Source organism: Oryctolagus cuniculus, chromosome 7, assembly GCF_964237555.1.
Source record: "Oryctolagus cuniculus chromosome 7, mOryCun1.1, whole genome shotgun sequence".
Lineage (NCBI taxonomy): Eukaryota > Metazoa > Chordata > Mammalia > Lagomorpha > Leporidae > Oryctolagus > Oryctolagus cuniculus.
Genome location: NC_091438.1, coordinates 116,138,019 through 116,153,803, shown reverse-complemented (window position 1 = coordinate 116,153,803; position 15,785 = coordinate 116,138,019). Strand labels below are relative to the sequence as shown.

General features: G+C 47.9%; 1 protein-coding gene across 2 annotated transcripts in view; it reads right to left on the bottom strand.

The window, feature by feature from the left end:
• Positions 1 to 15,785, bottom strand: part of C8B (complement C8 beta chain) — a 45,669-nt gene that overhangs the window by 17,288 nt on the left and 12,596 nt on the right. For both annotated transcript variants that reach the window (XM_051856032.2, NM_001082668.1), the window contains 5 exon segments: positions 13,703 to 13,844; positions 10,224 to 10,356; positions 8,088 to 8,285; positions 2,491 to 2,731; positions 393 to 521 (listed from right to left, as the gene is read on the bottom strand). In XM_051856032.2, coding sequence (XP_051711992.2) covers positions 393 to 521; positions 2,491 to 2,731; positions 8,088 to 8,285; positions 10,224 to 10,356; positions 13,703 to 13,844 — 843 coding nt within the window.

Sequence of the window (15,785 nt, the reverse complement as noted above, 5' to 3'; positions counted from 1 at the left end):
ACCTCTAGCCACACTGATTCCAAGTCCCCAGAAGAAACCGACATTGTTAGATTGTGTTTTCCTTTTGAAAAGAAACCTTGGCACCTTGCTCTTCAGGTTGTACCTCCCTTACTTTCTTCCCTAGGAACCCTGGTCCTCCACAGTGGCCGTGGCTTGGCTGTAGCCTTTACAGTGGTTTGCCACTTCATGTATGTAGTTTGAGGACAAGGATTTAATCTTATTCATTTTTGTACATTCACACAATATAGGACCTTAATGAATTTTTATTGGAACAATTATTATACTTGAAATGCTTTGGAATACGCAATATTTAGCTTAGAGAAAAAAATGAGACACATGGATAGCAGGCAGTAGCGATTATAAGCAGAGAAGACACATGTCTTTCCACTCACCTTTTATTTCATTCAGGATACCGCGGCATTTGCTCGTTGACACCCCCAGGCTGACATAGACTTCTTCAATGGCAGCACCAAGTTTAAAATCATTTTTGGCACAGGCTTGGACATCATTCAGAGAATAGTCTGAAAGAGGCAAGGAAACATGCCCATGGGCTAAAAGGGAACTCACTCCGTCCATTTTCCTGTGTTTGACAATAGACTTAGCCCTTTCTGGATTTCACTGGGACTCAGGTCCAAATAAATGGGTCACCAGTCTGATTACAAGAAACACAGGTAGCAGTAACTATCAGTACCAGGGTAGAGACTTCAGGGGAATCTGACTCAACCTCCCCTTCCAGCCTCCTCTGAAGACTCCCTGAGGATTTTCGCTGTGCTCTAAAGAGAAGTGCTCAGAGCAATTGTCTGTACCTTTGACTCCTGGTCAAGTCTCTAGGGTCAGGCTCCAGGAGTGCAGAGGCTGTTGCAGCCTGCCTATCTTCCTTGATTCACCATCTCCAGCCTTCAGCCAGGTAAAACAAGCTCATCAAGGAATGAATGGAGGTAATGCTTATAAAATGTTGGGTATGATCTCTGGCAAGGAGCAGGGGCCAGTTTCCCTAATCTCTTCAGTTTGGACTGCTCCCCACTTTCTCCCTGTCTAGTTCTCACCAAGGCATCCTCCTCCCTTGGTCTCACTGAAATTTCAGCTATGACTTGTCAGTATGTTTCTGTAGCACTTTGAGGACAGTTCAGGGAGAGAGGAGCAAATTGGACCACAAGGGTTTTCTCCCACTGTTGGTATAGATTGATTTTTCCCAAAGGATCTTCTTTGAAACGCAAATCCCTTAAGCTATTAGCAGGTGTTATGAGGAAGGAAGCTTCTGCAGTCAAGTAACAGTTGCCTCAAAGAGTGAAGAGTTCATATTATTGCTGTGAAACTCTAGCAGTAGCATCTACTATGTTTCCCTACCTTACTGATCACAGAGCTCTTTTGCAGGAAGCCATTTGAGGAATAATAAGAAGCATACTGGGACCCACTCTGACACAGGCAGGTGCTCCTAAGCTCAAGAACACAGAGGCCACACTGACATAAATTTACATTTATGTGTCATCTCGCAAGTCCATCAGTCAGATAACTCATCCCTGGCTCTGTTGCTATGATCTCTGTGACCTAAAGCACACCCATTGGTGCCATAGAGAAGAACACTGAGCTGGAAAGCAGGACTTATATCTGAGACTTGTGCTTGACCACAATTGGCAAGATTTGTGGTATCTGAACGCAGGATGGATTACAGAGGAAGAATAGGGGGTTGAGTATTAGTTTGGAGACAACAGTAAATCTAGGAGTTTGCCACTAAAAATGTGATCTATGCATCAGCAGCTCTGGTATCATCTCAAAGCTTGTTTGAAATGTAGAATCTCTGATCTCACCCAAACCTACCCAATCAGAAGCCACCTCTTCCAAGATTTGTGTGTAATTCACATTTACATTATATTATGAAGGGCACTAACCTGTGGTGAGCCTAAGTAACAGTAAAATAAGAAAATATAATTTGGAGGTAGAGCTCATGTGACTTGTTAGTAGCCTGAAAGGACAGAAACACAATCAAGGCTGACTTCTCTGTTTTTGGCTTCATCCACTGGTTGGACGGTAGGACCATTTCTGAGATGCACATGACTATGAAAGAAACATATTTGGGAAAGATACTGAAAGTTTTCTTTGGGGCATGCTAAGTTGATGATGGTTTTAGACATTTAAGTAGGGTATCTAGGAGGCAATCTGACATCAGCCAAAGAAAAAAATTCAGAGCTATCTGCATGTTGAAAGCATTTGTAGCCATGAGATTGGATGTGACCATATAGAAAGAGTGGTTGTAGAAAGGAAGATGGTACAGGCAGAAGGCTGATTGGAGAAGATTGACATGAACTAGTCAAAAAGAGGAGGAAAGGGAGGTGGAGTCTGTAAATAAGACTATGAAGGTGTAGCCAGGTAGGCAGAGGGAAAGCCATCTTCACAGTCAACTCTTCCTCCAAAAGCTGGTACAAGCTTCTCCCCATCAACTCATCATTCACGCAAGTCCCATCAGGAGCTGCAGTCCCATGGGCATTTTACCTGCTCTCTCCATGGCCTCTTTGTTCATGATAAGTGTGTATTCATAAATGCCCCCGAGCACAGCCTCTGTGATGAAGTGGGTCCCGAAATCCCGGAAGAGATCTCTGTACTCCCCGTAGCTGTACTCCAGCGGCAGCCGCTGCACTCGCTGCAGGAAGTCGTAGTGGAGCATGAGGTTTCTAGGCTTCAGCTTGTAATGAGCTACTTCAAGGGCAGAGCGCGCGTGCAGAAACTTGCTTTTCTACATGAGATACCGACATGGAAAAACCAGACCTTTAAAGTGAGGAATCTGGAATGAGAAGATGAACTGAACAAATACCATCTGAAGTTCTTGTCCTGGGGTCAGCGCTCCCATGACTCTTTCAGGTTACTTGAGGGAAGACAGCCTCTGCCACGAGCTCTCAATTCTCAGAAATGGTCAGATGTCCTTTTCAGCTTCCAAGAGCTTGTTCTTGATGTATCCCCTTACTGTAGCCAATAAGGACTGTGAAGGGAACCCAGGTCCAGGCATGGCAGGAAGCAGCTGGGGTGCATGAAGTAGCTCTGATGAGATGTAGGTTTGCTCATCTGCACAGATAACCCAACCTGTCCACCTCTGTCTTGAAGAAAAGCCACATAAGGAAGTAAAAGTGGTGCTTTAGGGAGACAAGATTTGGCCATGTGGGGTAAGATTCAGCAAACTACAGGCTACTTAACAAATGCAGTGCCTGGTTTTATAAATAAAGCTTTATTGGAATATAGCCACATCCAGATGCTTACAGATTGTCTGCAGCTGCTGTCACCCTACAATGGCAGGGTGGAGTAGTTGCAACAGAGACCTATGGTCCTCTGAAGCCTAAAATGCTTACCATGTGGCTCCTTTTTGAGAAAGTTTGGTGACCGACTGGTGCGTGCAATAGACTGAAGTTGGTGCTGTCAGAGGGTTATTTACCCCTTGGTGTCTGCAGAGAACTGGCTCTTGGACCTCCCCCCACCCAAGGATATAAAACAATCTGATGATGCTTAGTCCTTGATATAAGATAGTGTAGTCATTGCCCAGACTACACAGACATACAAAAACAAAGCAAAACAAAACCCTGCAACAATAATGTACACATCTTCCTGATACTGTAAGTCACTACGAGACTTAAAAAGCTAGCATTATGTAAGTGTTATATAAAATGCTGTTGAACCCACATGGAACCTGCAGACACAGATAGCCAACTAAGTCTCGGAAATATTATTGCAACCTGAAGCTACAGGGCTCTATATTGCAGTGTAAGCAGAGGAAAAGGGGAGGACATGAATTATCTGTATAGAGTACTTCCTTCCCTAATTCTAAATTCCTCAACACTGCCAAGTCTGCCAGCTCTGCTGTGCTGGTGGCTAGGCCCTCTCTGCTCCCTAGCTCTCTCTCACCAGATTCTAGTCCTGCCCCCTGGCTCTTGACTCTCTTCCTCTCCCTTCCCTTCCCTTCCCTTCCCCACATAGCAGTTCCCAGGTTCTCTGCTCATTATTTTTACAAGTCTCCTACACTGCATCTGCTCTTGCTTGGGTCAGTATCAAAGCTTCCCTGCAGATCTCTCTTATTTTTCTATGGTGTCTCAGAGCAAGTCCTACATCCCTCTCAGCATCATGAATGCTCCTCCAGGCTTAAACAAAACCCTGCAATGGCTCACTCTTGCCTCCAGAATAAAATCAACTCCCTTACTTTGAATATGAGACTTGCACAATCTGTGCCCCCAGTAGCCTCTCCAGCTCCAGCTTCTACAGCCTTGAAGTTTTCCTCTCCACCTCTTACTTCTTTTCTCCAAGCATACCGAACATCCACATCATCCAGCTATTCACTCACCATGCTCTTTCCTGAATAACTTTGCACTTGCTGCTCCTTTTGCTCAAAATGTTCTTCCTCGCCTTTCCTACCTGACACACATCCTACTTATCTCTTCCTTCCTTAGCCATTGCCTCCTATTTGGTACCATGAATTTCCTAGACTCACAAGTCTTTTTCTATGATTGCATTGTGTTGAGTGTTTGACCCTGTGGCTTAGTCGTTACTTTGTATGTCCACGTTTGTATGGGAGTGTGTATCCGATATCAGAGTGCCTGGTTTGAGTTCCAGCCTCTCCGCTTCCCATCCAGCTTCCTGCTAATGGGATGTCTAGGTATACATCTGTATTTTCTTTATAGCATATGCTGCATGCTCTATTGCAGTAGACATAATAATTTCTCAGCCTCATGCTTACCTCTCCTACTACATTGTGAAATGAGGATAAGTCTTGTGTTGTCTTTGTCTTCAGGTCCTAATCACTAGTGTACTGCCCAGCACCATGTTAGCACCCAATAACTGGAAATTTGAATTCAGGTGGTGAAGGGGGAGGGAAAGAGAAATGAAGAGCGGGAGTCAGGAAACGCATGGCACTCTTTGTTTTATCTCTTAGGAAGGTATGAGAGGTCCTCAAAATGTTCATGGAAATTCTATGTTCTGAAAAAAAACTATGCATAGATTTCAAAAAGTTTTTGCACCAAGATAAACTTATCTTTTAATTCCACTTTCCATGAAATTTTGGAAGTCGCCTCCTAATCTCATTTAAGCCCATCCTGTGTTACACCACTACTGTTCAGTCCTGAGAACTACTCTAAGTCTAAAGAGCAAAGAAACAGCATCTGCACACCCCAGGAGCTGAAAGCCTACAAGATGAGAAAAGAGAAGCCAAGACAGCTGTAGCCTAATTAATGCCAACTTGCCATGTCAGCAGCAGGGAACTTTCAGAGCCCCTCTTCACTTCCCTTACTCATGCGAGTCATTTTTTTAAATTAATTTATTTATTTGACAGGCAGAGTTACTGAGAGAGAGGGAGAAACAGAGGGAAGGAGATCTTCCATCTACTGGGTCACTCCCCAAAATGGCACAACAACTGGGGCTATGCTGGCTGAAGCCAGGGATCAGGAGCTTCTTCCAGGTCTCCCACATGGATGTAGGGGCCCAAGGGCTTGGATCATCTTCTACGGCTTTCCCAGGTGTATTAGCAGGGAGCTGGATCAGAAGTGGAATGGCTGGGTCTGGAACTGGCACCCATATGAGATGCCAGTGCTGCAGGTAGAAGCTTTACCCACTATGCCACAGGGCTGGCCCCTCATGTGACAAGTCATTGTAGACAGATTTTCAGACTGATCTCTGTCATGTTCTGTTGCATCAGGCTCATGTTGAAAACATGAATGGGAGGCGTTTCCTCACCCCAGGATTCAAGGGTCCTCAATTCTGCCCATCACCTGCCTCCCCAACATCATTTGTCATTACTCCCCACTTCAATTACTCATAGTGCACCCTACCAGGGACCCTGCCCTTCACCTTCTGGGAAATACAGGTCAGATGATATGATTGGATCAATGCTGTAGATACAGCTCAACTATTTGTTTCCCTGCCACTCATATGGGAGACAGAGACTGAATTCCCAGCTCTGGCTTGAGCCTGGCCCAGCCCTGGACATTGCAGACATTTTGGGGAGTGACTCAGGGATAGAAGATTCTCTCTCTCTCTCTCTCTCTCTGTGTGTGTGTGTGTGTGTGTGTGTGTGCACGCATTTGTATGTATTGCCTGTCTCTCTGCCTTTCAAATAAATAAAAAATTTTTAAAGCTTAAAAAAAGAGATAAATAGAAGGGAGCCCCAGAATGGCTGCAGAGTAAAAAGGGAAAACAGACACAAATTAAATAAAGAATGGATGAAGGGGGCCAGCATTCTGGCAAAGTGAGTTAAGTGGGTTGAGCTGCTGCTTATGACAAAGGCATCCCTTTCAGAGTGCCAGTTTGAGTCCTGGCAGCTCCATTTGCAATCCAGCTCCCAGCTAAGCAGCCTGGGAAAGCAGTGTACATGGTCCAAGAACTTGGGCCCCTGCAACCAGGGTAGGAGACTTGGATGGAGTTCCTGTTTCCTGGGTTTGGCCCAACCCAGCCCTGGCCATTGTGGCCATTTAGGGGAGTGAATCAGTAGACAGAAGATCTTCCTATCATATCTCTCTCTCTCTCTCTCTTTCTCTCCCCCACCCCTTTCAAATATAGAAATCTTTTTGTTTTAAAAAGAGAGAACAGGTGAGGATATTAAACCCAGGAAGGAAGCTGATAAAAAACAGCAAGAGAGCAGGAGAAACAGGAAAGCCATGGTGTGTGGTCAGCTCCACCAGGGACCCCCAGCAGTCAGAGAAGAGATCTAGGGTAACATCCCACGGAGGAATTTTAGCTGATTGACTGGGACGGAAGTCATATTGCTGTGGGCTAAAAAGTCTCCAGAGAGGCTTTGATCTGGCCAAGCCACATCTTAAGCTTATTGAACATCAATGGAAAATGCTTATTAGCAAACATAAGAAAATAGTTTCAGAAGGGGCTGACCCTGTGGCATAGTAAGTAACACCTCCATCTGCAGCACTGGAATCCCAAATGAGCACCAATTCAAGTCCTGGGTGCTCCACTTCTGATCCAGCTCCCTGCTAATGTACCTGGGAAAACAGTGGAGGATAATCCAAGTTCTTGGGTGTAGCAGACCCAGAAGAAACTCCTGGCTCCTGACTTCAGCCTAGCCCATTCCTTGTCATTGCAGCCATTTGGGGAGAAAAACAGCAAAGGAAAGATCTCTCTCTCTCTCTCTCTCTCTCTCTCTCATTATGCCTTTCAAATAAACAAATCTTTTTTTAAAAAGTTTAAAAAGGCCGGCGCCGCGGCTCAATAGGCTAATCCTCCGCCTAGCGGCGCCGGCACACCGGGTTCTAGTCCCGGTCGGGGCGCCGGATTCTGTCCCAGTTGCCCCTCTTCCAGGCCAGCCCTCTGCTGTGGCCAGGGAGTGCAGTGGAGGATGGCCCAGGTGCTTGGGCCCTGCACCCCATGGGAGACCAGGAAAAGCACCTGGCTCCTGGCTCCTGCCATCGGATCAGCGCGGTGCGACGGCCGCAGCGCGCCGGCCGCGGCAGCCATTGGAGGGTGAACCAACGGCAAAGGAAGACCTTTCTCTCTGTCTCTCTCTCTCACTGTCCACTCTGCCTGTCAAAAAAAAAATAAAAATAAAAATAAAAAGTTTAAAACATAATTGCAGAAGGCTGTCTCTGCCTGGACTCCCTAAAAGGTAAGTCAATACAAAACCAAACTGATTTTGGTGAAAACACTTTTTTTTTAAGAATTATTTTATTTATTTGAAAGACAGAGTTACAGAGAGAGGTAGAGCAAAAGAGAGGTTTTCCATTCCACTGGTTTACTCCCTAAATGACCGCAATGGCCAGAGCTGAGCTGATCTGAAGCCAGGAGCCAGGACCTTCTTCCAGGTCTCCCACACAGGTGCAGGGGCCCAAGGACTTGGGCCATCTGCCACTGCTTTCCCAGACCAAAGCAGAGAGCTGAATTGGAAGTGGAGCAGCTGGGACTTGAACTTGTGCCCATATGGGATGCTGGCGCTGCAGGCTGGGGCTTTAACCCATTGCACCACAGCACTGGCCCCGAAAACACTTTCAAGACAACAGAAATATCCTTGGTCATAGGAGCTAGCAATAACATGTGTGGAATTCAGACATGTCTGTGGGCATGGAATTTCAAAAGAATACGTGTAGATGTCAAAGCAACCACAGGGTACTTACCGTGTGAGAGAAGCGTTTGGTTCTGCTGATATAATTCATGAGTTGATCACTTTCTGTGTTAATGCCAAATTCAAATATGCTAGGTATTTTAAAACCCAGATTGAAAGTAGACTTGCTGTATGTTTTCTCCATGACATTGCGTTCAAAATCTGAGTAGGATTCATATTCTGCCAGCGCAAATTTGTATTTGCCTTGGGTCTAAAAGAAGAGGAAGCAAAAATGTTTTTTATTGACTCAGTTCAGTTGGGCACCAGGCAGTTATACCCTCTGTCCTCTTACTAAATGCCAGAGGGCTCCTCGATGTCCAGGATACAGAAAAATCAGAGCTAATGAGCCCCATTCTATCACTCAGGGATCTTGATCCAGGAGGAGAAATGGACCTCTCTAAAGCTGCAGGGCAAACTCGGAGTGGTGCTTGATTTGGATTTCATTTGGCCAAAGAGTAGAAGGACATTCTGGGTGGTGGCCTTGCCTATGGTGATGACCCAGAGATGGGACAGGTCAGAATGACTTCTTGGAGCTGAAGGGTTCCAGGGAGGTCGAATCAGAAGATGCAAGAGTGAAGGTATGGGGAGGTGATGCAAGAGAATGTGTTGGTAGCAAGTAGTTGAGGCTTGAGTCACTTGCTCTGAATCTGGGCTTAAACCAAAGAGGAACCAATGGAGGAAGTAGCTGAGCCTCAGGCGGAGCGTCCCGGGACAGCACTGCAGCTGGATTGGAAGGGACATGAAGAGGCTGGAGGAGTCAGGCAGGAGCTGGTCGGGGAGGTCTGGTCATAGGCAGTAGCAGGGGGAAGGAAGCAACAGGGCAGGAAAACCTTTAGCGAGAACTTGGAAGGACCTGTCTGCTGGGAAATCAGCATTCATTGTCCTGTGCCTAGCAGGGCTGCCCCTGGGGCCCAGCAGTGACCAGACCCACTTACCTCCACCTCCACACACTCCCACAGGCATCAGGGTACCTGTAGATCTCATAGGAGGGCATGGCTGCTCGGGGGAGGGAAGCAGCCAAAATGTGGATACATTTTGGACTGGCTGAGCTAAGGCTGCCCACAGAGAGGCATTGCCTCACTGCCCTGTTCTAGGTGGATAGCGTTGAACAACTGCTTGAACCTCGGTGTGTCCATGTGTAAAATGGGGATGATCGTTTTCCCTCCCACAAGGCTCATGCTGAGGACTGAGCGTATCCTGGTGAAACCTGGCACCGTGCCCGGCCCAGCACTCAAAGGAAAGCAGAGATGTTAGACCCTGGGCTAGGAGCTGTCTCATCCTGGGTAATAAATGCCTGCCCTGGTTCTTCTCTTGGGAGACAAGGCCATGTGTGTGGCCATGGGCACCCTGCTAGAGGGCAGTTGGCCCTGGCCTCACTTTTTCTCTGTGGGGGAGTAAATGGGTGTCTGGGGGAAGGGCGAGGAGAGGGGGCAGGAGCAGGGGAAAAGCCTTCAGGACTGTGCCATCTGGGAAGTGACGTCACCATCAAGAGGCTCAGCCCAGGCCCCTCAGCTTACAGATGGAGTCACTGAGGCCCAGAGTGGAAAGGAATGTAGCCTAAGGCAGGGCCGGGGCCTGCAGCTGGCCTGCAGCAGGACATGTGGTCTGTTCTAAACCCCACCGCCTGAGACGTGCTTCATCATGGTGCAGGCTGACACTGGGGGAGCACTGTGTACTTCAAGATGATTAGAACAGCGCTCACTGTCAACGGGCAAGAACTTGACAACAGCGATCAGAACAACAAGCTGAGGTTACATTTCCTGAGCACTCATCATCGAGCCAGTGCTAAGCACCTGCAGTGCCTTATCTCACCAATCCTGTGCCTTCAGGGCAGAACCCTTCTGAACTCAGAAGAGAATGGAGGCTCAGTGTGCTTAGAATGACACAGGCAGGGAGTCCCAAGCTCTATTTCTGTCTTCACAGCAGCTTTGCTATCATTGATTACTGCTGCTGCCCTGACATAGACAGTGTGTCCTCCTCTCCACAGCGTCCAGAGGAAGCCACTGCTCACTGTGCAGATGAAGACGCGAGGCACAAGGAGAGAGGATTGCACCAGGCACTCCCACGGGCAGGCTGCAGGGCCGGGCCCTGGTCTGCTGGCCGGATCTGACTAGTGCTGCCTCCATGCGGCTTCCAGGCTGTCACTTACCTGTGGGGTGTAGCTCTCCACATTGTATGGCTTCCTAAACCTCATGTCCAGGATGTAATGAGGGTTGCATCCACCGGCGTAATACCTGTGATCAAGAACCGGTCCCTCCAGACTGTTGGTGAACAAATTTATCCTGGGGGAAAGGTACAGAGAGGGTGAAGGGGTCCAGCAGCTCAGGTCCTATAAGCTCTTTCATTGTTCTTACTTCTGTGTTTCGGTTGTGCTTTTGTGTGTGAGGGACAGGAAGACAGAGGGTGTGGGAAGTGCCAAGACCTACTACCCACTTAATCCAGGTCTCCTACATGGGTGGGCAGGAACACACCCACTAGAGCCATCACCTGGGCCTCCTGGTGTGCATCAGCTGGAAGCTGGAATTGAGAGTGGAGCCAGAACTTGAATCCAGAACTGTGATATGGGATTTGGGTTTCCAATGCAGCATCTTCAACACAGTGCCAAATGTGTCTGCCCCCAGGTTGTATAACCTCAGCGGCAGACCATACTGGATAAAATCAAAATATCCTTGGAAGGGCATTCAAGGCCTTTGATATCTGGCCCTAACCAGTGTCCCAGCTTCTCCTCTGGCCGCCCTCAACCATGACCATTTGTGCTGGTCCTCAGCCATTTGATGAGGCCGGCTGTACAGTCTGCTTTGCTCTTTCTAGGTGTAAGGGCTGCTCCCGCGGTCCTGAACACGTTCCAGCCCCTCCACTATTTTACCTCCCACTTGTCTTCAAGACTGAACTCTGTTGGAGCCAGCATTGAGGTGCAGCCACCACTTGCATGCCTGCACCCCATATCAGACTGCTGATTTGAGTTCTAGTTACTCAACTTCAGGTCCACTCTCTGCTAGGGTGCCTGGGAAGCAGCAGATGATGGCCCAAGTACTTGAGTTCCTGCCACCCACATGGAAAACCTGGATAGAGTCCCTGGCTCCAGGCTTCAGCCTGGCCCAGCCCCGACTACTCTATTCACTGGGGAGTGAACCACGTGGACAGATGGAAGATTCTCTTTCTGTCATTCTGTCTTTCAAATAAATAAATAAACAAATCTTCAAAAAAGAAAAAGTAGCTCTCTGTTGTCACCCGGTGTTGGAAGGCTTCCCTGTTGCTTATTGTACCAGAGACCCCCACCATCTGGGTGAGAAGCCCTCGTGACACCCGTGCTAATGCTGTCCTGCATTTAGTGCTCTGTTCCACAGCAGTTTTCTCAGGAGAGTGGCATCGCTCAGGGATAAGAGCACAGGGTTTGGAGCCAGCTGCCTGAGACCAAACGCCTTTGCTGCCACGTACTAGCTTTGTGACCTTGGGCAAACCACTTCACATGTCAGTGCCTCAGTCTTCTGAGGGCAATGAAAATACCTACGTCACGGGAGTGTTGTAAAGCTCACTCGTGTCAGTGGTAAGTTCTTGAAACGCCGCTTGCTGCAGTCACTGTTTGTGGTCTAGGTGTCTGTCACCCCCGCTAGACTGAGTACCCTTTGAGGGTGATGATTTTCTTAACTTCAATTCAACTCCCATCACAAAACCCATTCAAATAACTGTCACTTATAGAGGTTTCATCAGTGGCAGACGTAGTATGGGTGACTCCATGTGTCATCTCAATTCACGTCCCCCAGCAGCTGTTATGACGGCCATTCCAGAGAGGAAGAAAGGCCAGTCCCTGCTTCTAAGGAATCCTCCGTCCCTCACCAACTCTGATGAATGAAATTCCCTTTCCTGCAAAGGAGCGCTCTCTCCCACCAGCTTGCACCCATGGGCCTTTGTTCTGTTCATCACCCTATCCCACGGCAGGTTTCCAAGTCTCATAATCACGTATATTTATTGATTTCACTTAACAAACTTAACAGGGTGCTTGTTTTATGGAGGCACTATCAGAATTTCCACACTGGCACCTTTAATCCTTATGAGGATTCATCATTAACAGAGATATTACCATTCCCAATCTACAGAGGAAATGTGTAGCATAGAGAGGGCAATTGACTTGTCCTAGGTCTTGCTGCCAGCAGCAGTTAATGAGACTGCAATGTGGGGTCTCATGGTCAAGTTCAAGAATAGATCTACATTCTTCCCATCATATGAGCTGCCTCTCCGTTTATTACTCACTCAGTCCTCCAGGACCTCTGAGCTAAGGGCATTGCCGCCTTCCTCCTACAAAGGATAAAATGGAAGTCCTGCACAGAGAGGTGCCCCAGGACAGGTACCTGACCACTGAGCTGTGTTTCTGTCCTTCCCTACAGGGTTCCCTGGATCCTACTATGGGCTTTGAAGGTCTGCACTGCTCCCCATAGCTGAGTGACTGGGATTCGCCTGACTTTTCTGGGCCTTAGTTTCCTTGTCAGGAGGTGTGGTTTGTAATAACCAGTGACTGTAAAAGAACCTTCCTGCTCCCACCTCCCCACCACATGAGTTTCTCTCTGATGCATATTTAGGAAGAAGGCACGCTCCATTCAGGGTCCCTATTCCCTTCCCGGTGCTACATCACATGCAATGACTCTTCATGCACCTGAGAGATGGCCTCGTTGTTCCACCTGCAGGCTGATAAGCTGCAGAGTGCAGCAAGTGATTAGATTGAGCGCCAGGCTCATTTGGCACCTTCTGACCTTGTTCCTCTGCCCCCGCCAGAGAATTAGACCAACTCAGAGACTCCCAGAAGCAGCTTGGAACACAGGCTAGTTGCAAATGCATCTGGAAATCTATCCCTTCACTAATTACTGAGGAGCCTCTGCTCTCGGCCTTGGTCTCTGCTGGGGACTGGGGCTGAAAAAAGAAAAATTTACCAAGCCTGTTGCCAAAGGGGCTCAGAGGTGATGCTGGGGAAGCACCCAATGTGATCACATCTCAGGAGTTAAAATGTCCATCCTTGGGGGCCAGTTCTGTGGCATAGCAGGTAGAGCCACCACCTGCAGTGCCGGCATCCCATATGGGCACCAGTTCGAGTCCTGGTTGCTCCACTTCCGATTTAGCTTTCTGCTGAGGCCTGGGAAAGCAGTGGAAGATGGCCTAAGTGCTTGGGCCTCCACACTCGATGGGAGACCTAGAAAAAGCCCCTGGCTCCTGGCTTCAGTCTGGCCCAGCCTTGGTCGTTACAGCCATTTGGGGAGTGAACCAGCAGATGGAAGACCTCTCTCTCTCTGTGTCTCTACCTCTCTCTGTCACTCTACCTTTCAAATAAATAAAAATAAAATAAAATAACATCCATCCCTCATCCAGGTACAGCAGCCTGAATTTTTTGCACACATGGTACTGTCCCAGGGTTACTAAGCCCTCCCTGTGGCCCTCAGTGGCCATGGGCCATACTTCTGGAGCGGCTTGGAACTGTCTTCAGAGAGCAGCCAGAGGCATCCACCCCCAGTACAGCCTTTTATTTCATAAAGGAAAGAAAGGAACTCTGCTGGATATGAGCTCCCTCCCTATTATGTTTCCAGAATTCTATTTAATTTTGTGCCTTCCCATCTGCACAACAGAAAGACAGTGACTCACCCGCTAGCCAGGCTGCCAATTGCCCAATATTGCTCCATTTCATGGTGACATTTTTTATAAATCTTCCTGCAGTTGGCCTCATCGGACTGGTCTCCACAGTCGTTGTCCCCATTGCAAAGAAGCCTGCGGTTCACACATCGCCCTGGAAGGGACAAAGGGTGTTACCCACGGTCACCTGGCTGTTGTGAGAGGGGCTAATGTTGTGTGAACACCTGTTCTGTGCCAGACACTTTGCTGGCCCTTTAATGCTCTGTTTTCATTGATCCCTTGTATCAGGGTGGATTGGTAATGCACTGAAGGTTTATTCTTTGTGCCTCCTCCCCTGTCCCATAGAGGCCAGGGTTGTATTCCCTAAAGGACTTCCAGACAAGAGATTGTTTGTTTCCACTCTGTCAGGGGGAGGATGGGTAGACAACAGGTGCCTAATAAACAGGGATCAAGTGCCTGGCAGGAGGGCAGGCTGTGCTTCTCTCTTGAAAACTTGGCAGAAGTTGTCTGATGGATCCTGCACACAGGGCTAGCCATGCTCCCTTTTTTTTTTTTTTTTTTTTTTTTTTTGACAGGCAGAGTGGACAGTGAGAGAGAGAGAGACAGAGAGAAAGGTCTTCCTTTTGCCGTTGGTTCACCCTCCAATGGCCACCGCGGCCAGCGCGCTGCAGCCGGCGCTCCGCGCTGATCCAAAGCCAGGAGCCAGGTGCTTCTCCTGGTCTCCCATGGGGTGCAGGGCCCAAGCACTTGGGCCATCCTCCACTGCACTCCCTGGCCACAGCAGAGAGCTGGCCTGGAAGAGCGGCAACCGGGACAGAATCCGGTGCCCCGACCGGGACTAGAACCCGGTGTGCTGGCGCCGCAAGGCGGAAGATTAGCCTAGTGAGCCGCGGCGCCGGCCCATGCTCCCTTTCACGTGTTCCCTAGTCTCCCTGTCTCTGTGAAAGAGAGAAGTCATCATACCTACCCCTTAGTGTTGCTGGGGATCTAAATGAGTACGTGAAATAGCCCTGACTCATGGCACGTGCTATGTGCCATCATTATTAGTACTGTGTGGGCCACGTGCATGTTCCTAGTGAATGTCCCCAACAGGACTGCAACTCTGAGCTGTCTGATCACAACTTCTTCCTACCAAACCACACTGCCTGCAGCATCATAGCCGTTTGGACTGTGAACAACTATTTGCCTTGCTTTTGCTTCCTTTGCCCTGTTTATCCATGAACTTCCTTCCTTCTTTGCATATTGTTGGGGGCTAAAGCCCATGAGACAGGCTGCCCTCTCTCCTAGATGTGTCTGTTAACCAACGTTCTCAGAGGGTTAAAGGCAGATAAAGAATAATCTGGTTTTTGAATGTTTCTCGCAAGTCATTTAAATGAAAGCCTGCCTGCATAGCCATCATGGCCCTGGTCAGAATCACAGAATGCTGGCCATAATGAATGCATGGATGATACACTGTAAAAAAGCCTCTCAGATTTTTTTGGATGGAATTTTGCCCTCAAAATTGTTCTAAGAATTCCTACTTAGTTTTTTGAAAGATTCCAAAACACAACCCACAATGACTGTAAGAAGTCACAACTCCCATGTAAATAATTTAGGTCCAAGCCCCCTTATTTTTGCTAAAGGTAGAAATAGGAAGGCACATGTTTGCTTAGATCAGTTAAATGGGAGGGTTGGAAAGACAATTGCTTGCTTAGTTCTGCAAGGGATAAATACTCACTTCTGTGTTCCTTTCTTCCTTCTGGTAGTCTGTCCATTTGTCCTACCTTTGCTTTCCTTCCTTCTTCTCATCAAACACTTTTACTAACTATCATGCATTAAGGGTCATCCTGGACTTGGTGATGCAGAAATGCAAATGACAGGAATTCTTTCAGGGATAAAGGACACTAACCACTGTACTCAACTATTTTGGGTTTGGCCTCACTATACTCAATTCCAGGTCTCTGTGAGAGTTGAGAGTTACAGAACCAACAGTCTACAAAGATTTCATATCCACTATGTCACTTGATGTTCAAGACATCATTTCAACTTCCTCTTGAAGGAAGCAAATCAGAAAGATTAAGCAGGACTGGCGCTGTGGCGTAGCGGGTAAAGCTGC